This window comes from Zalophus californianus, chromosome 5 (genome assembly GCF_009762305.2).
Source record: "Zalophus californianus isolate mZalCal1 chromosome 5, mZalCal1.pri.v2, whole genome shotgun sequence".
In the NCBI taxonomy this organism is placed as follows: Eukaryota; Metazoa; Chordata; class Mammalia; order Carnivora; family Otariidae; genus Zalophus; species Zalophus californianus.
The window spans coordinates 28,678,509-28,705,079 of NC_045599.1; the positions used below are offsets into that span (position 1 = coordinate 28,678,509).

The 26,571-nt window shown below is 46.9% G+C and overlaps 1 protein-coding gene across 6 annotated transcripts in view; it reads right to left on the bottom strand.

The window, feature by feature from the left end:
* LOC113928700 (core histone macro-H2A.1) overlaps nucleotides 1-26,571 on the bottom strand; it is an 85,238-nt gene that overhangs the window by 37,555 nt on the left and 21,112 nt on the right. For all 6 annotated transcript variants that reach the window (XM_027604615.1, XM_027604613.1, XM_027604614.1 and 3 more), the window contains 2 exons: nucleotides 15,784-15,890; nucleotides 15,166-15,363 (listed from right to left, as the gene is read on the bottom strand). In XM_027604615.1, coding sequence (XP_027460416.1) covers nucleotides 15,166-15,363; nucleotides 15,784-15,890 — 305 coding nt within the window. The remainder of the gene's footprint in view (nucleotides 1-15,165; nucleotides 15,364-15,783; nucleotides 15,891-26,571) is intronic.

Consider the following 26,571-nt stretch of genomic DNA (forward strand, 5'->3'; position numbering starts at 1 on the left):
GTCCGATGGTTTGACTTTGGATTTTTCAGCTTTACAGTGGTGCAAAAGCAATATACATTCAGTAGAAACCATACTTCAAATTTAAATTTGGATTTTTTCCTAGGATTAGCGATGTGCAGCACTATACTCTCTGGTGATGCTAGACAGCAAGAGCTAGCCACAGTGCCCAGTCAGCCACGCAATTATGGGGGTAAATGACTAATACACTTACAGAATCATTCTGTACCCAAAGAACCATTCTGTTTTTCACTTTAAGTACAGTATTTAATAAACTACTTGAAATATTCCATACTTTCTTACAAAATAGGCTTTCTGTGAGATGATTTTGTCCAACTGTAAGCAAATTAGTGTTCTGAGCACATTTACAGTAGGCTAGGCTAAGCTATGATGTTTGGTAGGTTAGGTATATTAAATGCATTTTCAACTTAAAATGGGTTTATCAGGATACAACCCCATCATAAGTCAAAGAACATCTGTATCTGATAAGGGGTTAATATCCAGAATATATAAACAACTCACAAAACTCAATAACAAAAGGAAAAAAAATTTTTGATTAAAAAGTGGTCAGAGACCTAAATGTGAGATCTGACACCATAAAAATCCTAGAAGAGAACACAGACAGTAACTTCTTTGACATCAGCCACAGCAACTTCTTTCTAGATATGTTTCCCGAGGCAAGGGAGACAAAGGCAAAAATAAATTATTGGGACTATGTCAAAATAAAAAGCTTCTGCACAGGGAAGGAAACAATCCACAAAACTAAAAGGCAACCTATGGCATGGGAGATGATATTTGCAAATGACATATCTGATAAAGAGTTAGCTTCCAAAATATATAACTTATCAAGCTCAACACCCAAAAAAATAATCTAATTAAAAAATGGGCAGAAGACATGAATAGACATTTTTCTAAAGAAGACATACAGATAGCCAACATGAAAAGATGCTCATCATCACTGATCATCAGGGAAATACAAATCAAAACCACCATGAGTTATCACCTCACACCTGTCAGAATGGCTAAAATCAACAACACAAGGAACAAAACGTTCCTCCGAGTATGCGGAGAAAGGGGAACCCTCTTGCACTGTTGGTGGGCATGCAAACTGGTGCAGCCACTCTGGAAAACAGTATGGAGCTTCCTCAAAAAGTTAAAATTGGAGCTACTCTATGATGCAGCAATCACACTGCTAGGTATTTACCCAAAGAAAAAAATGCTAATTAAAAGAGATACACGTACCCCAATGTTTACAGCAGCATTATCTACAATAGCCAAATTATGGAAACAGCCCAAGTGTCCACTGACTGATGAATTGATAAAGAAGACGTGTTATATATACACAATGGATTATTACTCAACCATAAAAAAAGAATGAAATCTTGCCATTTCCAACAACTTGGATGGAGCTAGGAAATTATGCTTAGTGAAACAGGTCAGAGAAAGACAAATACCATATGATTTCATGCATATGTGAAATTTAAGAAACAAAACAAACGAGCAAATGGAAAAAAAGAGAGGGTGGCAAACCAAGAAACAGTCTCTTAACTCTACAGAACAAACTGATGGTTACCAGAGGGGAGATGGGTGAGGGGATGGGTCAAGAAGGTGATGGGGATTAAAGAAGGCGCTCATCATGAGCACTGGGTATTGTACGGAAGTGCTGAATCACTACAGTGGACACCTGAAACTAATATGCTGTATGTGAACTAACTGGAATTTAAATAAAAACTAAAAAAAGTGGTCAGATTCTGAGTAGACATTTTTCCAAAGACGACATACAGATGGCAAACAAACACAAGAAAAGGTGCTCCACATCACTAGTCATCAGGTAAATGCAAATCTAGACCACAACGAGCTATCACCGCACACCTATTAGGCTATAATCAAAAAGACACCTATTAGGCTATAATCAAAAAGACAAGAAATAACAGGTGTCGGTAAGGACATGGAGAAAGGGGAACTCCGAGTGCACTGTTGGTGGAAATGTACATTGGTGCAGCCACCATGGGAAACAGTATGCAGGCTCCTCAGAAAATTAAAAATAGAACTACCATATGACCCAGCAATTTTTACTTCTGAAGAAAACAAAAACACTAACTCAAAAAGATAATATGCACCCCCATGTTTACTACAGCATTATTTATAATAGCCAAGTAATGAAAAGAACCTAAGTATCCATCAGTGGAAACATGGATAAAGAAAATATGAAAATTTGATAAAGATATTTATATATTACATATACTAACATGTTTTATATTCTAATATATATGTCCTTACATATGTCCTATTATTTTTATGTCTTATTACACATATCTCCTAAATTATTTTATGTATACATATATACACGTTTATATACATTTATATATAATTATATAAAATACAATGTTATTAAACCATAAAAAAGAAGGATGTGACCTTGAGGGCATTATACTAAGTGAAATACATCACAGAGAAAGACAAATAACTGTATGTTCACACTTATAGGTGGAATCATAAAAAAAAAAAAAAGAAAATAGCCCAGTTTCTAGATTCAGAGAACAGACTGATGGGTGACAGAGGCAGGGGATGGGGGTGGGAGGCAGGTGAAATGGGTGAATCAGGTCAAAAGCTACAAACTTCCAGTTATAAAAGAAAGAAGTCATGAGGAGGTAATATAAAGCATGGTGACTACAGTCAGTAATATGTATTGCCTATTTGAAAGTTGCTAACAAAGTCAACCTTAAAAGTTCTCTTCCTAAGAAAAGTAACTTGGTAATTACGTATGGTGATAGATGTTAACAGGACATACTGTGGTGATCATTGGCAATATATGTACAAATTACGCCAAAGACACAGATGCAGTGAAAAGAAGGGCCATATGCACCCCAATGTTCATAGCAGCAATGTCCGCAATAGCCAAACTGTGGAAAGAGCCGAGATGCCCTTCAACAGATGAATGGATAAAGAAGATGTGGTCCAAATTCATGGAAACCAATGAAAATGAAAACACAACAGTTCAAAATCTTTGGAATACAGCAAAGGCAGTCCTAAGAGGAAAGTATATAAGCAATACAAGCCTTTCTCAAGAAACAAGAAAGGTCTCAAATACACAACCTAACCCTACACCTAAAGGACCTGGAGAAAGAACAGCAAATAAAGCCTAAACCCAGCAGGAGAAGAGAAATAATAAAGATCAGAGCAGAAATCAATGAACTAGAAAACCAACAGTAGAACAGATCAATGAAACTAGGAGCTGGTTCTTTGAAAGAATTAACAAGATTGATAAACCCCTGGCCAGACTGATCAAAAAGAAAAGAGAAATGACCGAAATCAACAAAATCATGAATGAAAGAGGAGAGATCACAACCAACACCAAACAAATACAAACAATTAAAAGAACATATTATGAGCAACTCTATGCCAGCAAATTAGATAACCTGGAAGAAATGGGTGCATTCCTAGAGATGTATCAACTACCAAAATTGAACCACGAAGAAATAGAAAACCTGAACAGACCTATAACCACTAAGGAAATTGAAGCAGTCATCAAAAATCTCCCAACAAACAAAAGCCCAGGGCCAGGTGGCTTCCCAGGGGAATTCTACCAAACATTTCAAGAAGAATTAATACCTATTCTCCTGAAACTGTTCCAAAAATAGAAATGGAAGGAAAACTTCCAAACTCATTTTATGAGGCCACCATTACCTTGATCCCAAAACCAAAGACCCCATCAAAAAGGAGAATTACAGACCAATATCTCTGATGGACATGGATGCAAAAATTCTCACCAAAATACTAGCCAATAGGATCCAACAGTACATTAAAAGGATTATTCACCATGACCAAGTGGGATTTATCCCTGGGCTGCAAGGCTGGTTCAACATCCGCAAATCAATCAACGTGATACAATACATTAACAAAAGAAAGAAGAATCATATGATCCTCTCAATAGTTGCAGAAAAAGCTTTTGACAAAGTACAGCATCCTTTCTTGATCAAAACTCTTCAGAGTATAGGGATAGAGGGTACATACCTCAATATCATAAAAGCCATCTATGAAAAACCTACAGCAAATATCATTCTCAATGGGGAAAAGCTGAGAGCTTTCCCCCTAAGGTCAGGAACGCGGCAGGGATGTCCACTCTCACCACTGCTATTCAACATAGTATTAGAAGTCCTAGCCACAGCAGTCAGACAACAAAAAGAAATCAAAGGCATCAATTGGCAAAGAGGAGGTCAAACTCTCACTCTTTGCAGATGATATGATACTGTATGTGGAAAACCCAAAAGACTCCACCCCAAAACTGCTAGAACTCATACAGGAATTCAGTAAAGTAGCAGGATATAAAATCAATGCACAGAAATCAGTGGCATTCCTATACACCAACAACAAGACAGAAGAGAGACAAATCAAGGAGTCGATCCCATTTACAATTGCACCCAAAACCATAAGATAACCTAGGAATAAATTTAACCAAAGAGGCAAAGGATCTGTACTCAGAAAACTATAAAATACTCATGAAAGAAATTGAAGAAGACACAAAGAAATGGAAAAACGTTCCATGCTCATGGATTGGAAGAACAAACATTGTGAAGATGTCAATGCTACCTAGAGCAATCCACACATTCAATGCAATCCCCATCCAAATACCATCCACTTTTTTCAAAGAAATGGAACAAATAATCCTAAAATTTGTAAGGAACCAGGAGAGACCCCGAATAGCCAGAGGAATATTGAAAAAGAAAAGCAAAGCTGGCGGCATCACAATTCCAGACTTCCAGCTCTATTACAAAGCTGTCATCATCAAGACAGTATGGTACTGGCACCAAAACAGAGACATAAATCAATGGAACAGAATAGAGAGCCCAGAAATGGACCCTCAACTCTATGGTCAACTCATCTTTGACAAAGCAGGAAAGAATGTCCAATGGCAAAAAGACAGTCTCTTCAACAAATGGTGTTGGGAAAATTGGACAGCCACATGCAGAAGAATGAAACTGGACCATTTCCTTACACCACACACAAAAATAGACTCCAAATGGTTGAAAGACCTAAACGTGAGACAGGAGTCCATCAAAATCCTAAAGGAGAACACAGGCAGCAACCTCTTCGACCTCAGCCACAGCAACTTCTTCCTAGAAACATCGCCAAAGGCAAGGGAAGCAAGGGCAAAAATGAACTATTGGAATTTCATCAAGATAAAAAGCTTTTGCACAGCAAAAGAAACAGTCCACAAAACCAAAAGACAACCGACAGAATGGGAGAAGATATTTGCAAATGACATATCAGATAAAGGGCTAGTATCCAAAATCTATAAAGAACTTATCAAACTCAACACCCAAAGAACAAAGAATCCAATCAAGAAATGGGCAGAAGACATGAACAGACATTTTTCCAAAGAAGACATCCAAATGGCCAACAGACTCATGAAAAAGTGCTCCACATCGCTCGACATCAGGGAAAAATCCAAATCAAAACCTTAATGAGATACCACCTCACACCCGTCAGAATGGCTAAAATTAACAATTCAGGAAATGACAGATGTTGGCGGGGATGCGGAGAAAGGGGAACCCTCCTGCACTGTTGGTGGGAATGCAAGCTGGTGTAGCCACTGGAAACAGTATGGAGGTTCCTCAAACAGTTGAAAATAGAGCTACCATATGATCCAGCAATTGCACTACTGGGTATTTACCACAAAGATACAAATGTAGGGATCCGAAGGGGTACGTGCACCCCAATGTTTAGAGCAGCAATATCCACACTAGCCAAACTGTGGAAAGAGCCAAGATGTCCATCAACAGATGAATGGATAAAGAAGAGGTGGTATATATACACAATGGAATATTATGCAGCCATCAAAAGGAATGAGCTCTTGCCATTTGCAACGACGTGGATGGAACTGGAGGGTGTTATGCTGAGTGAAATAAGTCAATCAGAGAAAGACATGTATCATATGACCTCACTGATATGAGGAATTCTTAATCTCAGGAAACAAACTGAGGGTTGCTGGAGTGGTGGGGGGTGGGAGAGATGGGGTGGCTGGGTGATAGACATTGGGGAGGGTATGTGCTATGATGAGCGCTGTGAATTGTGCAAGACTGTTGAATCACAGATCTGTACTTCTGAAACAAATAATGCAACATATGTTAAGAAGAAAGAAAAAGAAGAAGATAGCAGGAGGGGAAGAATGAAGGGGAGTAAGTCGGAGGGGGAGACGAACCATGAGAGACGATGGACTCTGAAAAACAAACTGAGGGTTCTAGAGGGGAGGGGGGTGGGGGGATGGGTTAGCCTGGTGATGGGTATTAAAGAGGGCACATTCTGCATGGAGCACTGGGTGTTATGCCCAAACAATGAATCATGGAACACTACCTCAAAAACTAATGATGTAATGTATGGTGATTAACATAAAAATAAAAAAATTAAAAAAAAAAGATGTGGTCCATATGTACAATGATATTATTACTCAGCCATCAGAAAGGACGAACACCCAACTTTTACATAAACATGGATGGGACTGGAGGAGATTATGCTAAGTGAAGTAAGTCAAGCAGCGAAGTCAATTTGTGGAACATAAGCATGAAGGACATTAGGAGAAGGAAGGGAAAAATGAAGGGGGGAAATTGGAGGAAGAGATGAACCATGAGAAACTATGGACTCTAAGAAACAAACTGAGCGTTTTAGAGGGGAGGGGGGTGGGAGGGTAGGTTAGCATGGTGATGGGTATTAAGGAGGTCACGTACTGCATGGAGCACTGGGTGTTATAGGAAAACAGTGAATCGTGGATCACTGCATCAAAAACTAATGATGTATTGTATGGTGACTAACATAACATAATAAAAAACAAATATCAAATGATCAGATTGTACACCTAAATGACCAATTTTTTTTAAAGATTTTATTTATTTGACAGAGAGAGACACAGCGAGAGAGGGAACACAAGCAGGGGGAGTGGGAGAGGGAGAAGCAGGCTTTTCCCGCTGAGCAGGGAGCCCGATATGGGGCTCGATCCCAGGACCCTGGCTAGGATCATGACCTGAGCCGAAGACAGAGGCCCAACAACTGAGCCACCCAGGTGCCCCAAATGACCTTAATGTTAAAAGCCAATTCTATCTCAATAAAAAAAGAATTCATATCCATATCTCAATAAAAAAAGAATTCATATCCATAATATAAAAAGAAGTACTGTGTAACTCATTTAAAATAGATAGCTAATCCTATTTTTTTTAAAACTGCACAGAACACTAGAACAAAAGGAATTATCCAAAGGGCCAAAATTTGTTTGTGCAGATGCTAAGGCTAACTGGTCACCAAGACAGTGCACACCCACCAGAATGGTTAAAATTTAATTCTCAAATTAGCCTGCCTTGGCAAGGATGTAGAACTGGAATTCCCATTTGCTGCATTGGGACCACATACTTTTACCACCACTCGGGAAAACTATTTGGCACTCTCTACTAAAGCTGAACATATAAATACCCTGTGATACCACAATTCCACTTAAAGGTATTCTCCCAAGACAATACAACATGTGTGCACCAAAAAGCATGTACTTTTGTGCAGGAATCTTGGTAGGAGCCTCAAATTGGAAACAACTTAAATATCTCCAGAGCAGAATGGATAACCACATGGTGGTAAATTCCAACCATGAAATGCACTGACTTAGTGCTATCTGCTACATACAATAACTTAAATGAATCAAACACAACAATAAAGAAAGATATATACAACGCAATGAAGTTAAATGTACTATGAAGACAAAAAAAAAAAAGGTCCCTTAACTTGCTCAGATTCCATCTAAGGCCCTACATCTCCTTTTTTTATTCATAGTTGTGTACTTATGGGGGACTTGGATGTCAGTGGTCAAAAGGTACAAACTTTCACCTAGAGTTCCAGTTCAAGATGGTGATAGCGGAAGACCCTGAACTCACCTCCACCACAGACACCCCCACATCTACACCTATTGATACAGCAATTCCTTCTGAAGAACTGAGGGCTGACAACAGCTTCTACTAACAAAAGATAAAGAGACCACATAGAGAACAAATAGCGAAAGAGAGGGAGACATGATAATGAAGGGAACCCCCACCCTTGCTGCTGTGAACTGTGGTAGGAAGTAACTGAGGCACTGAGCAGCAGATTTCTCTACCTCGGGGCACTGAAAAAAATAGCCTTGGTTTAAGAGAGCAGCTAGAATATAAAAGATCCAGCCCTAGAACTCCACCAAATGGCAGGGAGCTGCTGGAACTCTCTCCAGGTCAGAGGAACTGGTTAGTGCCATGGTTTACATTTCCCCCAAACTTTGGTAGCACAGGTGGATGGGAGCAGGGTCCTGGTGCCCAAAATCCAATATCCTTGATGAACACAGATAAAAAATCCTCAACAAAATATTAGCAAATTGCATTCAAGAATACGTTAAAAAGATCATTTACCACGATCAAGTGGGATTTATTCTGGCGATGCAAGGATGGTTCAATATTTGCACATCAAACAACATGATGTACCACATCAACACAATGAAGGATAACTATTATATGATCGAGAGGATCAAAAGATGCAAAAAAAAAAAAAAAGCATGTGACAAAATTCAACATCCATTCATGATAAAAACTCTCAATAAAGTGGGTTTCATGAACAGCCATTTTTCCAAGGATGACATACAGTTGGCCAACAGACATGAAAAGATGCTAAACATCACTAATTATCAGGGAAACACAAATCAAAACCACATTGAATTATCACCTCACACCTACCAAAATGGCTGAAATCAAAAGGACAAGAAATAACTGCTGGCGAGGATGTGGAGAAAAATGAACCCTTGGGCACTGTTGGTGGGAATGTAAATTGGTGCAGCCCCTATGCAAAACAATATGGATGATCCTCAAAAAATTAAAAATACAGTTACCATATGATCCAGTAATTCTACCACTCGTTATGTACCCAAAGAAAAGGAAAACACTAATTTGGAAAGATATATGCACCCCTATTGTTTATTGCAGTATTATTTACAATACCCAAGACAGAGAAGCAACCAGGTGTCCATCAGTAGATGAATGCATAAAGTGGCATATGCATATATTATACACATGCACAGACAATGGAATATTACTCAATCATATAAAAGGATGAGATCTTGCCATATGCAACAACATGGATGGACCTAGAAGATAGTATGCTAAGTGAAGTAAATCAGAGAAGACAAATATCGTATGGTATCACTTACATGTGCAATCTAAAAATCCAAAGAGATGAAGAAAACAAAAAGCAGAAACAGAATCATAAATACAGAGAACATTAGGCTGCCAGAGGAGAGGTGGGCAGCGTGGTGGGCAAAATGGGTGAAGGGGCGTAGGAGGTACAGGCTTCCAGTTACAGAGTAAGTCAAAAGGATAAAAGGTACAGCACAGGGAATAAAATCAATGGTATTATAATTAAGGTTGCACAATTGACAGATGGTAGATACACTTGGGGTGAACACAGTGAAATCTACAGAGAAGACAAATCGCTATGCTGTATGCCCTGAAACTAACATTGTAGGTCAACTATACTTTTTTTAAAAAATACTACAAAAAAAGATACAAACTTCCAGTTATGAGATAAAGAAGTACAGGGGATGTAATGCACGGCACCCCAACCATAGCTAACAATGCTGCATGGCACATCTGAAAGTTATTAAGAGAGTAAGTCCTAAGCGTTCTCATCACAGAGAAAAACAAACGCCTTTTTTGTATCTACATGACACAATGAATATCATCTAAACTTACTGTGGTAACCATTTCATAACTGATGTGAGTCAAGTCCTTATGCTGTGTACCTTAAATGTATGTAATGCCGTATGTCAAGCATATCTCGATAAAACTGGAAAACAGTGCTACAGAGGATAGAAAATGGACGTTTTAAGCAGAATGTGTATCACGAATGCACAAATATATTCAAAGAGAGTCCAGATGTGTTATTAAAAATAAAAATGTTTTTAAGCTATTGCCCCGCTCGCCCTACAGCAGTCGGCTGTCAGCCCTCCACCTACAGAACAGAGGGGCCTCTGCCAGGGCAAGTAAGTGGTCCACAGTCATAGGACACACGAGGGACGTGATGTTTGAGCTCTGAAATTCTGCATTTGATTTCTGGTTCTACTAGTGACGTAACCTAGAGCACACTGCTTAACTTCCCTCTGCCTTCGATTCCTTGGGGGGAAAATGAATCTAAGATGGGAGATCTGCTAAACCAGTGGCCTTGAGAGAAAGCTGCCAAACCCTGTCTGTGTAGGACAAGCCATTCCTCCTGGTTCTCTCCAGTCTGGCCAAGTCTCTTCCGTGCGAGGTTCCTAGCCCACAACAGAGTAGTTGAGGTGCACTCAGATGCCTCGTGAGAGGTCACTACATTCAAATCATAGTAACTGTTCCCCTAGGTTTTACATCAAGGCTATAGTCAGGGATTACTTCCCTTCCCAGTCTTACTGATTCAAATGCCATTTTCTTCTATGAAATGGTGACAGTAGCTGGTAAGATTTTTTTCAGACCCTGGCAAGAGGGGAAAAAGCTAGCAAGCAATACTCTTTGTCCATCTCCAAAATGATTGACTTCGGGGAATTTAATATTATTCTACAAATCCAAAAGCTCCCATGTATTGTACCTGCACCCAGCTTCTATTCAGTCAAGAGTCAGAGGGAGACCTATTTAAGAACAGGCAGGGCTGAGTGTCCAAAAAGCCTTATGTGAAATCATCAACCCAAGATGACCTATGTCCAGTCTCTTTCACCCAGATGTCAGCCTGCTAGGAAGCTCAATAAAAGGCCAGCAAGATTTTGCAAGGATGGCAGCTTCTCACAATAACCAATGTCTTTCTCTGGCATCCCTTACCCAAACATTCATCACTCAATTTTCAGTTTAAATATTTCTCTCTCAAAAAAGAAACAGGTACTCAACGAAATTCATCGTGGGCTTCCTGCCAGGCAGTAGGAAGCAAGCATATCTTCATGACTCAGGGGGTGATTTCCACATGGGGGTGGAGTTCAGTTGGAGGGTTATGCGGGTTTATGTTTGAAAAGTGCTGGGTGAGACTGAATCACTATATTGTACACCTGAGACTAACAGAACACTGTATGTTAACTAACTGGAATTAAAATGAAAAAACAAAGAAACCAGAAAAATCCTAGGTGAGAGAATTTTTTAATCCAGACTTTTGGCAAAACGGTCTTCTTGCAGATCCCCTAAAGATTATCCTATGGCTCTCAGTAAATATTCTGACAAGGGGTCTTAATCTGGATGATTTAAGCATAAATGGCTTCCTTCGAATCTTCAGTATTTTATGCATTTGAAAACCTAATCTTACGAAGGGTTCTGAAACTTCTCTAATTGCCAGAGGTGTGCGTGTTATAGAAACATCGGAAACCTCACATCCAAGTCCTGTCAGGTTCTCTCTGGGAGGGGACAGGCAGGCTGGTTGGTCCTCTGTCACAAGCGCTTTCCCGCCAGTCACTTGAATGCCCAGACAACTTACTCTCGAAGGCCTCTCTGTTCCAGTGTCACCTTACCAGAGAAGCCTCACCCAACTGCCTCTGTAAAGTAAGGCTGCCTCTGGCATCCCTGCTGTGTTTTTGTCACGGCACCCGCTTCCCCCCAACACCCCTTCTGTAATGACTCTGCCCCCCTCACTAGCCCAAAGCTCAGCAAGCACCCACAGAGGGCAAGGGCCTGCTTTCACTGCCGTACCCTCACCAGCAAGAGGAATGAGGAGCACATGCAGATGCGATGACTACTGACTAAATGCAGGCATCTTCTTTCAACAGCTTTGGTGTTAACTGTTAAAAGGAGGCGGCAGAGTTAGAAATTTCTGAACGGGAAAACATGCTCTGTACGTGAGCAACAGCCCTCAGAAATCTGTCTGCTGCAGCAAGCTGCCGTTGGGGACTCTGTCCTACAGATCCAGGAACATGGACACCCACATACAGTTAGGGTCCCTGTGGCACCGTTGGTCGGAACGCTCAGAACAACCGCAAGTTCATTCGCAGAGAACTGGTTAAAACGGTTTTGCGTACTATCTAGGGCACCAGAACCACACCACGGAATTCTCAAGAGCCAGCTCTATGCTGAGAGGGGCAGAACAAGGGAGTCAGAACAGCAGTGAAGGTGTGTGCCAGGCACTGTCGTAAGGACTCGACCGCATTTTCTCCTAAGCCTCCCAAGCACCCTGTGTTCGGTCTCCATTTCACAGATGAGGAGACTGAGCTACCAGAGAAATTAAGTCACTCACTAAGGTCATGCAGCCAGAAAATGGCAATTAGATTGCAAAGCCAAGTAAGCTGGCACCCTTCACCACTGTGCCACCCTGCCAAAACAGTGGGTAGCATCTTTTATATGTGTTTATATCTAAAGGCAGGGACGACGAGGAGGGCTTTACGGATCTCTATGCTTTTCCATGCATAGACTTTCTGCAAGGTGCAGAGACGTTCATTACAGAGACTGCTCTGGGGAGGCAGGGGGGGCTGTGCTGAGAATTCCTACAGCATCCTCCTTTGTACCATCCCCACTCTTACACACATTACTGAGGCACAAACACAGTGCAAAGATTCAGTCATTGAAATGTGAGCCTGGAATGGACCCCATCATTTTTATGGGAGGGGGTAAACTGAGGCCCAGACTTGCCTGAGGCCACCCAAGTAGGCAGGAGGAGCCCCAAGGCACCATCAGGGCCCTGGACTCGCAGCCCCAGTGGGTTCTGCTGTCTCCTCTCTCTGGTTCCACGATAGCTGACTCAGTTGTCACAACTGGAGACTTTCAAAACCTCCCAATTACATCGAATTGGGGGGAAAATTATGATTTGGAATTCAAGTGTTGACACTTGAAAAATACCAACTCCCTTTTACTCCAAGTGCTTTAGCATGTTACTAAGGCTTTCTGCTCATGTCTCTGGAAAGGTTATTTTCAGAACATTCCACTTAAACCTGGAGATGCAGGTTCTCTGCTGTTTCTGGGAGCTGACACCACAATTTACATTAAACAAATGTTTTGAAAATTAGCTGTTCACGGTTCCAATTTCAGCTTCCCCCAGGGTTTAATGTTAGCCAAATACTGGTACAGTAAGCAGACAATGTGTTTTATTGTGTGGAAGAAAAACAGACCACCATAACAGACTTCCTGCTTTTGTAATCAAGGGGAAAGCTGAGTGTTTGAGTGATTATTGGCGTATGGTTATTAGAAACAGTGAGCTCCAAATATAGCTACTAGAGCTACAGACAGACAGACACAGACACACACACACACACCCCCTTCATTTCCAGTCCAAAAAGAAAGAAACAGCATTCCTAGTGTTTGGTCAAGTGGGAAGGCCAAAAAGCCGTCAGACAATTCCTACTCGGGGAAGATCAGCGGTGACAGGAGCAGGGTTCAGCCCAGGGTTGCCCGAGGCACACAGAGGGGCTACTCCGCGTCAGTAAGCAGTGGGTCTGCATGAACAAGGGCCACGCTCGGGCCACAGCTGGAGGAACACTAAGCCAAGCACCAAGGGCCCTGCTCTGCGGGCAGCCAGCTTCCTGGGGCCTGTGATCCAGAGATGAGGGACCTGGCATCTTCATCTTCTAACACTTAGAAAGGCTTGCACAGGCACGTCCCCCTGCCTTCCCTGTCGTCCTGTTCCTCCCCGCAAATGTAAATGTTGAAAGGAGAGAGAGAAACAGTTCAATCTGCTAATTTTATACTTGGCAGGAACGAGTAAGGGAGCATTCTGCGACATCCCCGCCTGGCCGTGAGCCTCCCCCTAGGACTTGTGAGCTAGGTGGGGTGTACGGAGCTGGAAAAAACTTCCAGGACACTCTTCAGTTACAGGGTTCTCTCTCAGAGAGTTGGGAGTGATTCTCAGCTAGGGGGTTGGGGCAGGGCGGTGGCCTGTGGGCAAGATGATTTCAGATTTTGTTGTTTTCAGGGAAGCATTTGTTCACACCCAGCAGCATGTACAAAAACTACAGCTTCTTCCACCTCAACTACCAAAGGCTGGCAAACAGTGTAGATAGGAAGTTGGGGGGCTGGAGGCCTGCTTGTGGACCGGCTCAGGGTGGGGGGACATGCTGGGAGGGTGGACGAGAGTGGGGTGCAAGGGCAGTGCTCCTGCAGCCTGGCCTGGCAAGGTGTCCTCACCATCTCAAATGGGCAAAGGCTTTGGGTTCTGGTGGGAAGAATGTGCTGACACTGCATCTGACCCACAAGGCATCTCTAAGGAGCTACTACTGAGGGTCTCACAAAATAGGCAGGTCACCTTCTGCCAGAGGTAATTTCCACCTAGTCTGGCTGGAGACCAGAAGGATCAAACCTGAGGGGGTGCCCCAGGGCAGGGGGGAGCAGGACAGCTTAAGATTCCATTTTGTTAAAAGGAGCTCTCACTGTCCGGTCCCTGGCTGGTTGGCCCTGGAGGCTGTGACAAGAGCTCACAGGCTGGGTCCGGTGAGGCAGGAACACAGAACACCTGTTCCAGTTGCTCTGGGGCCTCCCGCCGTTGCTCAGACAAGGGAGCGCAACCACCCGCAGGCCCAGACCTCCCAAGGCTGGGCTGCCGCTCCTCCACCACGAGGATCGGGGCTGGGGATTAGCCGGCCTGCCCCACCCACGAAGACATTAGGTCACACTACTGAGAGCGCTTCACTCGCCACAAAAAGATCGGCACCTGGGACCTCATCTCAGTCCAAGCTGGGTCTGGAAGGAGCATCTGAATTCCTCTGTTTTCTTCCTTAACAAGGCAACCATTCTGAAGAGCTAACTGCCTGAACCATCCTTCCTTGAAGATGCTCAGAGGACATGCAGGCATGGCAACATAGTGAGAATTCTGAGAGCGTCAGGGGCAAGTAGGCAGCCAGCGCCCTCAGGTAGGACTCGATGGCAGCCGCCCCAACACAGGAAAGCTCCTACACCACCCAGGTCCCTTCCCAGAGGTGTAAGCCTCTGCCTGGCAGGCCAGGAATGGGGTCCTTCCAGTCTGGGGCTATCTGCCCCAGCCTCCTCCCCACATCCCCCTTGCCTGCAGGAATCCAGTTTTTCACTCAGATTCTGGTCACTGGAGCTGGGCTAGCCTCTCTGCAAGCAGCTCCCACACGTTCCTTAGTCCTTGGATAAGCCCTCAGCAGGAGGGAGCCACTCATGACCTCACCGACCTGCACCTGCCCTGCCCCAACCCACATACACCTGCCCAATCACGTACCTTGGATTTCCGGGCCCCTTTCTTGCCTCCTGCTTTCTTAGACACGGGCTTCTTCTGGGATGGAGACTTGGCCTTTTTGGCTGGGGGTGGCGTGATGATGGCTTCCAACTTCCCTTTGGATCCTCGTTTCTTTGCTAGCAGCTCCGGGTGGATGTTTGGTAACACCCCCCCGCTGGCTATGGTGACTCCTTTTAGCAGCTTGCAGGAAAATCAAGGTAGCAGATGGTTAGCCTATCTACCCTGTCTCTGACCTTCAAGAAGTCTGCCCTGCCCATTCACATTCTTGCTTTACTTGGTCGAGCTCCTTCCTCCACGGCATCTCCAAGGATGCTGACAGGACTCACGCTCAGTATACAGGGAGCAGGTCCTCAGAGTCCCTCACTCCAGTGAAACTTCACTATCTTTCCTCCAGGGAGGGCCAAATACCTTGTTTCATTCCCTCCTGTCCCAAATAAAGCCTTGAGGAAAAACTGGCATGGGGGTCAGAGAAGCTGCTAATAGTCCAAAACGCAGTGCCTACCTCTGACAGCCAGCCAAATGCCAACTTCCCTGTGTCTCTCGGGCAGCAGGACTGCCTGCCCAAGCGTCTGGCAGGGGAGGGAGAAGAGTGCCCCATACCTGATTCAGCTCCTCGTCGTTGGCCACAGCCAGCAGGATGTGTCGGGGCGTGACCCGTCCCTTCTTGTTGTCTCTTGCTGCATTGCCCGCCAGTTCCAGAATCTCAGCTGCAGGGAGCAGAGTGGGAGAGCATCCGGTCAGGTGAGAGCGTCAGAGAATCTCAGGCAACCTCCCGGGCCCCACGTTCAGGGCCCTGGGCACGGGCAGCAGCCTCAGGAAGCAGCTACCCCGAGGCATGAAGCTGCAGGTGCTCTGCCCCACCACACTCTGAGCTGAGTCGCACAGGTGTTGAATGGGACCAGGAGGCCCCTCCGCTCCATCCCCTTTGTTTTGGAGATGAAAACATGGAGGTCCCCCAGTAAGAAGTGGTGGAGCGCACACGTGACCCTGTTTCCCACAACAGGCTGCCTGCAGTCAGCCCTCCACACGCCACCAGGACCAACCCTGCAGAGCCAGCAGTGCATGCGGCCCCGAAAGTGAGCCGTGCATCCTGAGCAGTGGGTCATGCCTGCGTTTCTGGGACGGCAGGGGCTTGGCCAATCTCTGTTGACAAAAGCAACATCAAACACCTAGATATTCAGACTCAAAACTAAAAGCATATGATGGGATTCCACCAAGTCAACATCCTAAAAACATAAAGAGAAAGAGGCAGGATGCAATAGAACAGGCTGAAGAAGCCTAACAACCAAACACAACGTACCAAACCTATCAATGCTTGATGGGATACTGATTACAAAAAAAAAGAAAAAAGAAAGAAAAGCGAGCTATAAAAGTCATTCTGGACAAAACTGAGATCTGAACATAGACTGCATATTAGATACTAAAGGATTATTAATTTTCTTGGGTGTGACCATAATGTCACTACTCTGGAGAGACCCCTGTTTACAGGAGATACGTGCCTAAATACTAGGGGCTGAAGGATTTTGACGTCTGCTATTTACTCTCAAATACTTGCAACAAACTCCACAGAGTAAAGCCAATGTGGTGATATGCTAAGTGCTATTAAATCTAGGGGTGTGATGTAAGTGTCCCTCATTCAGCATTCTGTATGCTTGACACTGTAGAACTTTCTAAGATTTTATGTGAGAGAGAGAGCACACACAAGCAGGGGAGGGGCAGAGGGAGAGGGAGAAGCAGACTCCCCGCTGAGCAGGGAGCCTGATGCGGGACTCGATCCCAGGACCCTGGGATCATGACCTGAACCGAAGGCAGACGCTTAACCAATAGAGCCATCCAGGCGCCCCAACACTGTAAAAAATTTTAAAAACTCTCGGGTTCATTTGCCCGGCCTTCAGAGCAAGCCCTCACGGGATAGGATGACGGCTCTTCCACAGCACCAAAGATGGGCAGAAATAGCAAGTGCCCTTTGGCAAGAGAGTTTTTCCACCTCCGCAGCATAGTTCTCTTGGGAAACGTCGACATCAACCTTTCCTCATTTTTCTTAACCCAGATTGTCCTAGAACGTATCTTACACTCCCCTCCCCACATCAGCAATTCTGCCCGTGCCACCCGTGCCACCGCCCTGCCTAGGACCACTCCCCTGGGGACCAGGCTCAGGCCGGACCGCCTCCTGGTACTGAAGAATTCCTTGTATTCCGGGTTGTCAGTACTAAAGATCTCCAGCAAAGTCAGAACTCAGAATCATTATAAAGTAAGGAACAGATCCCGTATTTAAACTTGACAGGATTACATAGCGCACATGAAGGAGTGCTAGCGGCTGGGTCTGATGCAGTACCGACGGCGTAGAACGCTGAACAACTGCTTGGCTACTCCCGTTCCTAGTGGCAGTGGTGGGAACCAGTCACACCTGGCACAGGTTTCCACTAGGAACCCAAGGCAGGAATACAGTGACTCAGTAATCACGTCCCACGAGGCCCATGTCTACGTGGCACTCCCAGGCCAGAGTCCCTCACCTTGAATTTCCCATTTGAGAATCACTGGAGGGAGGCCCTGTGAGGTCAGGGTGAGAACCAGTACATTTCCCACCCTTAGCCATTAATCTCAACAGGACTGTTCCCCCTGCAGCCTGAGTGCAGATGGAGGGGGAGATGGCCCACCTGCCGGTTCCACTGAAGCTTCCCTGTAAGTGACGGTGGCAGTGTGCTCCAACGTCCAGCAGAGACGGACCTATCTTGGCCAAGCAGGAAAGGGTGCCTGGGATATGCCCAAGTGACCCTAAGCGCCAGATGCCATGATGCAGAAATGGGCCCAGCCTGGGCTTCTTCCTCCTTCACTCCTGGAGGATGCACCACACCTGCAACACTATGGTCCTGCCCATGGCTGGGGAGGAAGCTACAGTAGGAGCCTCACCTGATGTGAGCACAGCCTCGAGGGGTAAAGGCAGAGAAGAGAGCTAGCCATAGCAGTTCTGGGGGGAGCCCAGGGGGCCAGGGAGGAGCAGGTGCGACCACAGAGTTGTAGCCATCTGCCATTCCCCCTGGCCTCCACTATCCCCTCACCTCCTCACCATCCCCTGCTTTCTGGGGCCACAGGGAAACATGGGCCAAACAGTGTCTGCAGAGCCAGGATGTACAGGAGTCTGGTGGATTACCACCTTTTCCCAGTAACATGCTAAGAATGCTCTACCTGGCCTTCATTAGACAGAGACCCACAAGGGTGCCCTAAGCCCACCCCTCTGGCATGCTCATGGGAAATTATGGTTTCTCAGGCAAGTGGACGTGGCTTGTTTCCTCTTACTGCCCGGAGTGGTAGCGAAAGGCTCTCTCCCAGAGAAGGTACATGGCCACTGTGGGGAGAAGCTGTGGTCTTATTTTAGGCACTGCTCCTTTAACTTGTTCTGAGCACAGTGATGGACACAAAGGCCCGGGGGGAGGGGAGGGGTCACCGCAACTCCGAGTGGCCTTGGGCCGCTCATTTGGGTGGGACAGAGACAGCCTGTGACACAAGGATATAAAGCACAGGAGTGACCTGTGAGGAGCGCCCAGGGCTCAGGAATCTGGAGATCAAGTCTCCAACAACCCCCTCACTTCAAGAGCTTTTCTTCCCCGACCGCCCGCCCAGCCCCCAGGCTCTTCCTCTGTGGCTGAAACCTCAACGGCCAGTTTCTCCACTTGGGAGCTCTCCAGGAGTGTGCTCACCTACTGCTAACTGGGCCTGGATCCACCCGGGAGTGAGCCTGAGGGGTCGGTGTCAGGTGGGACGAGGAGCCTTGCAGCTCCTCGGAAAGAGCTGGGCAGGGGTCTCATTCCTCTGCCTTCTTCACCGAGGAGCAGGGAAACCCACGACTCCGCTCTTGCTGCAAACCCCAGCTCGCCTTCCATCTGGACACGCCCAGAGGACTGGCCCTCCCGCCCTCTACCGCCCAAGGGTGGGCCCTCAGCTCCACCTGTGGGGGAGGGGGTGTCAAGTGGGGCTAACAAAGAGGGGCACAGAGCCACACTGCAGCTAGTTGAGCAAGAGCCTGATCTGTTTATTCCTGCGTGTTTTCCAGAGGGTAGTTACCATAGCAACTCCTTTGTCCAGGGACACACGCGAGACAGAGCACCTCGGAAGCACACCTTTTATGAGAAGCACGTTCCACGCCCGGCCGTCTGGCACACATCTGGTGGCAGAGAGCTGGGGTGCTTTAAGCAGCCCAGAAAGATGGAGACTGCATCTGACAGTGAAGAAAGGCAGGAACCCAGAGCACGAGCTCAGCCATTGCCAGGTCTTCAGGAGTGCCCACCCTCTCGTCATCAGGCCCGTTTTGGCATCAGCCATCACAGGGGCTTTCCTGGCCGGGAGAGGGCTGCCTGCTGCCGAGGGAGAGGGGAGGTGGGCGACACCAGCTGCTCGGCAGGACAGAACAGTTCCCCTCGGCTCTGGACGGGGAGAGGGTGCTGGCTGTGAGGAACGGGGGCAGGGCACAGGCCCCCTCCAAGGAATTTCCTCATTCACTTCCCTTCCTAGTAACTGATCCTCACCTCTGCGAATGACAGCAACGGCAGGGTCATAGAAGCCCCAGGCTCAGGGTTGTACACAGTTCCTGCCACCGCCCCACCCCACACACCCGGTGGGAAGGGCCCACAGGGCCACAAGCAAGGGGGCAGCCCCCTGGGAAAGCCAGAGCCAGCTTCAGCTATGCCTCCACTTGCATGGAACCCATGCCTTCCTGCAAGGGAGGGCTTCTTACACCTGATTCATCTTGAATTTTGGAAGGTTTTATGCATCTCTTAACACCTGCCTGGATTAAGGGAAAAGGATTCTGGGAAAGAGAATCGGGAAAGCACCACACCTACAGACGCAAGTCCTTTTCATGGTTTCCAGAGCTCAGTGCTTGGTTGGATTCTCCTTTGGAGGGAGCTTTCAGGAGCCACAGCCCTAGGGGCTACAACCAAAACAAATGGAATCTGCAAGAAACCACAGGAGGAAACTGGGCAAGAGCAGTTAGGAAAGAAGAAACAGACCCCTCACCAGGTTCTCCACCGGCTCAAGCCAAGTCTTCCTGGCCAGCGACAGGAATAGTTTTGTTACCAATGACCAACAGTGGACAGGTTTGGGGTCCAGAGCACTTGGGGTCAGCTCTGGAGAGGACTCTAAGTGTGGGAAGGTTCCCAATGATAAACTGCACGGGGACAAACTGAATGATGAGCAACACTGGCCAGCTTATGAGCTATTTCTTTTTTTAAGATCTTTTTTAAGATCTAACTTGTAAAACACCCAAATATCTCTGGTTCCCACTCCTGGCCAGGGCCAGTCCGGCAAGTAGGGAGCCACTGGATCCATTATCTGTAGTGACCGGGGCGAGCGAGGCAACCTTATTCTCTCCTCCGAGCAGCAAGCACTACCGAGACACCCCTGGACCCACCATTCCCCAGGCCCACGGAGCATGATTGCTTGAAGGCCGCTTGACAAAATGCCCACAGCCGTGAATAATGGCATTACTTGGAAGCGTTTTCAGCTACAGACCAGCTGTCTGAACGTGAATACCTTTGACAGGTCTCCTTTCCAAGTTCACCCAGAGACCAGAGGCTTAGAGTCTCCCTCCCCCGCCCACCCCAAACATCTTGAACTGAACCATATCTGTTGTATGGAAGCATTCCGTCTATCTTCCTTGAGGGAGATGAAGTCATGGCTTACAGAATTAGATGCCTAACAGCTAACAGGTGACGTGTGGAGGCTGCGCCAAGCTCTAAACACAAACCTTGCAAAGGCAAGAGTCGGGGGGCTTCTCTGGAGCTGTTTGAAGCATCTCTGCTAACAAAAGAAAGATTGAAAATAACAACCAGAAATCAAAGGAAAGCAAATGTTCACGTAATCCCAAGGAGAAAACACATATTTGCTATAAAGCCAACAACATGACGAGCAAACTGTTTATTGTATTTCTTTCAATGCATCGGGCTTCCATCAGCAGTTCACGGAGTTCAGAACTGTTTTACACCATTCTGGAAAGCCTTAACCCAATCAACCCCAATCGGAGAGTGATTGCTCAGAGTTTCCTGCATCCTGACTGTGCCGCACTTTCCTCCAATTCCCCCGGGGGGCCCAGAATCCACTGGCCCACATCTCACCTTTTCAGGAGATGAGCGGCAAGAGTCTGAAACCTGCCGAGCTGTCAACCTGAGGCTCCGGGGCCTCACTCATGGGCCATAGCAAAGCTCTCCAGTCGGCCTGTCCTGGGCCTCAGAGGAACCAGGGATTCCAAAGAGAGTCAGAAGGTAGCATTTGTGTGTATTTGTGTGTGTGTGTGTGTGTGTGTGTGTGTGTGTGTGTGTGTGTGTGTGTAGGATACAAGGTATTTTTTAACGATAAGCCATTCTGTTGCTCTTCTGCAGATGTTCCGAGTCTGACACACACTTGACGCTTGCTGTTAAGCCCCACGTTACAGATCCCCAAGAACCTGGTCCAGCATCTGGTCCAGTCTCCCACCTTCCCCACGTCTCGCAGTAAGAGAGAAACGCGGCTTAATTGGGGAGTTTCTAAAGTAAGCTGTTTATCCGATTTCAAAGTAAAAAGTAAGTAGTTCTGCATTATACACATTAACAAAAAAGAGGATTCTTGACCAACACTACCTTCCTCTTACCCACCAACCCAGCCCAGGGCGTGAGTCCCTTCCCTTTTCTGCAAAGCTGTCCTGTGTCTTCCCCTGAGTCTCCAGCGCTTCTGCATCAGCTTACCCCCTCAGTCTGTCTTCAGTTGGGGGGTGGGGGGCAGCCACCAAGGGCGCCGTGGCAGAGCCGGGGTCTGCTGTCAGACAGCCCAGGCGTGAATCCCAGCCTGCACTTCGCTGTAGACGTGCCAATACACACCTGAGGCTGCTTTCCCTTTCTATGGAAGGGGGAGGATCATGAGTTTGCAAGTTACATGCTTACCACGGTTGGTAGGTGTCTGATACTGTTTCGGAGGCTACAACCACACACTTCATCTCTTACAAAGTACAGCAGGCTCGATTTCTAGGGGAAGAAAACTATTCTTTCTTTTCCTCCGGTTCCTCTATCAAAATAATGGGCTGGCTAAGTGGATAGATGCTCTCACGTGTGTGAGAGCCACGGGGAGGAGAAAAACAGTATAGAAAACCTGGTGTTTCCTCCCCGACAGTTTACTCTTTGCTGTTAAACTTAACAGTTTACATATGTTTGAAAAATGCACTTGAACCCGATTAACCTCGGGGCTGCCAGACTTACCTTGATAGAATGCAGCACACGGGGCGGCCCCACAGGCGTTCTCTGCCTTGGGATGGGGTCTGGGGCTTTTGTCTGACCCCCACAGGGTGTGTGCCAGGGCAGGGGCAGAACTGAAGCCAGCTGTTGAGCCAGCGCGAGTCAAGGCCCAGGAAGGAAGGGGGAAGGACGCCGTGCCTGGGGCAGGCCCAGAGAAACCTGCTCTCACCCAGGGCCTGGCTGACAGCTGAGCAGGACCCTCTGCCCTGCCACGCACTCCCTTTCAAGGACTGAGTTAATTCACAAGGAAATGAATAATATGTGTGTTTGTTTGGATATGGAAAATCACAGCCATTTGCTCTTAATTCATCGCGGGAAGGGATGAACATTCAGAGAGGTCTGCTGAAATGAAATGATTTGAAGAGTGTAATGTAGAGGAAACTCATTTAAAGAGCCCTGACACGGTGCCATTTCCCAGATGGACTTTTAAAGAGGAAAACAAGCAGAAAGGTGCATATGGCGGGCTGCCCTGTGTCCGGGGGCAGAGGAAACGCCTGTCCTCCACACTCGTGAGATGGGGCGCCCTGGGGACTCCTCTGAGTGGAATCGGGAACTCCATCAGAGGGAGACACTTTACCCTCTTTGGTGCTGTTTACCTTGTGCACAATTTAGCTTTTCAAAATGTAAAATGAAAACGCAGTGTAAACGAGAAGAGACAACTATGGTATATGCCCCCTATCTTCGAGACCCCGTATCACCCTCCTGCCCTGACATCTGTCCCCACCTGCCTAATCCTGCTTCTCACAAGAGTTCTGAGCATGTGGACTTTTTAGGTTCTTTCCATGACTGTTTTTAGAGCAGTATGAGTGTGCCATAGCAGAGGAGGCTCTGGCCCTGTGTGCTCAAATGGATTCCCGAGGCTGAGGGCCACGAGTCAGATGCAAGTTGCGTCACCCAGGATTCTACCCCCTCTTTCCTAAGCCGGGGTGGGGGGGATGAAGGGACATCAGGCAAAAGCTCCTGGCCCTTCAGTCCACCCTCAGTGCCACTGAGCCATAAAATCTCCTCATGGCGGACAGGGCACTGCCCTCCCCTCTCCAAGGACTCTGTGGCTCCTCTTTCCCCCGGAACCTCACTTGTCCTGCTGCTGATACAGCCATTACCCCCGACACTGACCAGGCTGCCCTTCTCTCTACTCAGGCACACGTCACCCCAACGGCCACCAGCCCTCTTGTGCTCAAACCCATCTCCTTCCTGTCAGTGACTCCTTGTCTCTCCAGGCCCATCCCTGCACGACCCCTGTCCCCTCTGCCCAGGCCAGACCCCAAGACCGTCTCCAGCCCTTGCACGTCACCTGCAACTGCTCAGGGCCTGCCCCTCTCAGGAAGCTTTGCCTCCTCGGCCAAGCTGTGGCTCCACTGAGGACCCAAGCCAGCCTTCCAGGACTGGGCACATACCATCCTCCTGCAATGTCCACTGGAGACACAGGAGATGCAAAGTGGACCTAGGATCCCTGAGCCCCGCCCCCGCCACCCCCCCCAGCTCTCCTGGTAACCGCTAAGGTCCGTGCTCCAGAGGAGAGCCTGCAGGGGGCGCTCTTCTCGAGATGGGTTACTATGTGAGTGGCCTTGCAGAGGTTACTTAGACTCTAAGCCCTAGTTTCCTTCTGGGGCTTAAAATAGGCAGTTTGAGGATTCCGTGAGTTACCAAATGTAAAGCACATAGTAAGTGCTCACTAATAAGACAGATGCTTCATTACTTATACCGGTCTGCCTCTGACTAGTACTCAAAGGACTGGCCCCCATGCCCCCAAAACTTACATAACCACAGGCCACAATCTCCATCTGGAATAGGGACCGCCAGGGCCTGGGGTGGAGGTGGAAGGGCAGGGAAACCGATGCTGCTCAAGGTAAGTGTCCTCATTTTCTGATGCTGACTTTCAGCAGTCAATCCCCAGATTTACAGAAGCAGCATATAAATGTTTACCAAAGACTACCTCAGTTACCAATTACCACAAGGAGCATCCATCAGGATAGCCATGGCGAGGGAAGCCTGCGATTGGCCTTTTCCAGAGGCCCTGGATTCCCACAGAGTTCCCACCATCCTGCAGACAAAGCATGTGAGCTCTGGCAGAACAAGAGCCTCCTTCTAAGGCAGACAACATTTCTAAATGTCTTCTATAAAGGCCACTCTACACACGTTTCCCTGTGTACATGGGAATGACAGCCATCCCGCCGGACAACCCATCAGCATCGGGCACCACCACAGGCCTCTGATGTACCAGGTAGCACATGCCTCTTGGCCACCAGACGGAAGGCACTTGCCTAAAAAGGAAGGTGGGATGTGAAGTGAAGGAGGAAAGACATCAAGGAAGGGGAGGTGGGAGCCAGGGTCAGAGCTGAAGGCGGGCTGAGCAGCCTGGCAAGTCCAAGCCGAGGCTGTGTTATATCTTCTTGGCAACCAGCACGGAAGGGGGAGGTGGGGAGAGACAGAGAGATGGGGGGAGGCTGACTGTGGCTAATACCCTTTGGGTCTGACTTCTTGCTATGACATATTTATAGCTCTGAGGAGTGGCTTTTTGCTTTCACCATGTTTTATTCTGGGTTGACTAGACATAGAAGCCTTCAGGCAGGCAAAGAAAGCAAGAGGACTATAAATATGTTTTATTAGTTGATATCTTTCTGTTAAAATACCAGCAAGAGAGAAGATATTTGTAGAATTCTCATCTGTTCCTTCTCCTCTCAGTAAGTAAGTAGTTCTTTAAAACCATTCCTGCTGGTCATCCACAGAGAGACCCTGGGGCACAGCTCGCACCCCTCCTGGGATGCTGCGATTTAAATCAGGTGAGTAGCTCCTGGCTTCCTCTCCTTTTCAAGGTATAGGTGAGACATCCTCAGTGGCTTTGGTGACAGAGGTGAAAGAGCAACCCTTGATAAAGTTCCCACGCCTTCCTGTTTGCCGCCCACTCGCATCCTGCCACTTGCCTCTCCTCGGGCAGGTCTGGCCATGCCCCGGTGTCATTAGCATAACCCTAATTCTGCTTCATTGAAAAATCCAGGGGTCTAGGTCAGCTCCCATCTCATCAATGTCCTGGCCGCATCTGACATTACCAACATTCCATCCTCCTGAAATTCATCACCCTCTAACTAGTCTTCTGATCCTTCAGTGAAAAACTATTTACGAAGCAGCTGCACAACGTGAGCCCTCGTGCTGGCAGCTGAGCTCACGGTGATGAGGGAGAAGTGGGGAAGGCATGTTCCCAGCCCTGGGGTCGTGAATATGGCCTCCGATAGGTCAGACCCATCACAGGCACTCACTACAAATCTGTTGAAATGAACACTGATTCTTTCGATCCTCAGCGTGGCACCTTGCACCTGGCCAGAGCCTGGTAACTCTTTCACAAATAGGTCATTACAGATGGATCACTAAATGAGTAAACCAAGCCCTGAAGCATTCAGACCATGACTGAGGATGGAAGTGCAGGCACGTTCTCCAAGGCACTGGCCTGGTTTCATGTATTAGCCAACGCTCAAGCTCCGTGGCAGGCAGTGTGAACTATAAAGACTATAAAGCAGTCATCCCAGGGGAAGGCAGCCCCATGAGGGCCTAGAGTCCAGGCAGGCCTCCCCTCACAGTCTCAAGTCAGGTCTTAGGGTTGGCAGAGAGGGCTGGAAGCTCTGGGGAGATGTTCGGGGCAGATCAGCAACCCTCAGTTTCTCTCAACCAAGATTTGGGCTCAAATATAAATGTCAGTCTCTGCATATTACATGTAACCATTACCCTGATTAATTATTTCTTGGCATTTCATTTTTAAGATTTATTTTGAAATGACAAGGGAGAAGGAAAATATCTTTAGAAAGATACAGAACATACATAAGAAGCTAATAACACTGTCTCCTGGGAGAACTGGGTAGGAAAAAGAGCAGGAAGGGAAATGCAGGTCTTACTGTATGTCCTGTGGGGAGATGTGGGTTTTGCCATTGGTATATATCACTTACTAAAGAAAATAATTAAAGACAATGAAAGACCCACAAGATATGAGAAACATAATGTAACTAGGTAGACCGATGAAACAGAAAATAAAGTCCAGAAATAGTCCTAAGTATATCTAGAAATCTCATGTATGGTAAAGGTAGCATTTCAGGTCACCAGGGAAAAGATGGGACAGTTGGCTGTGCTGAGAAAACTG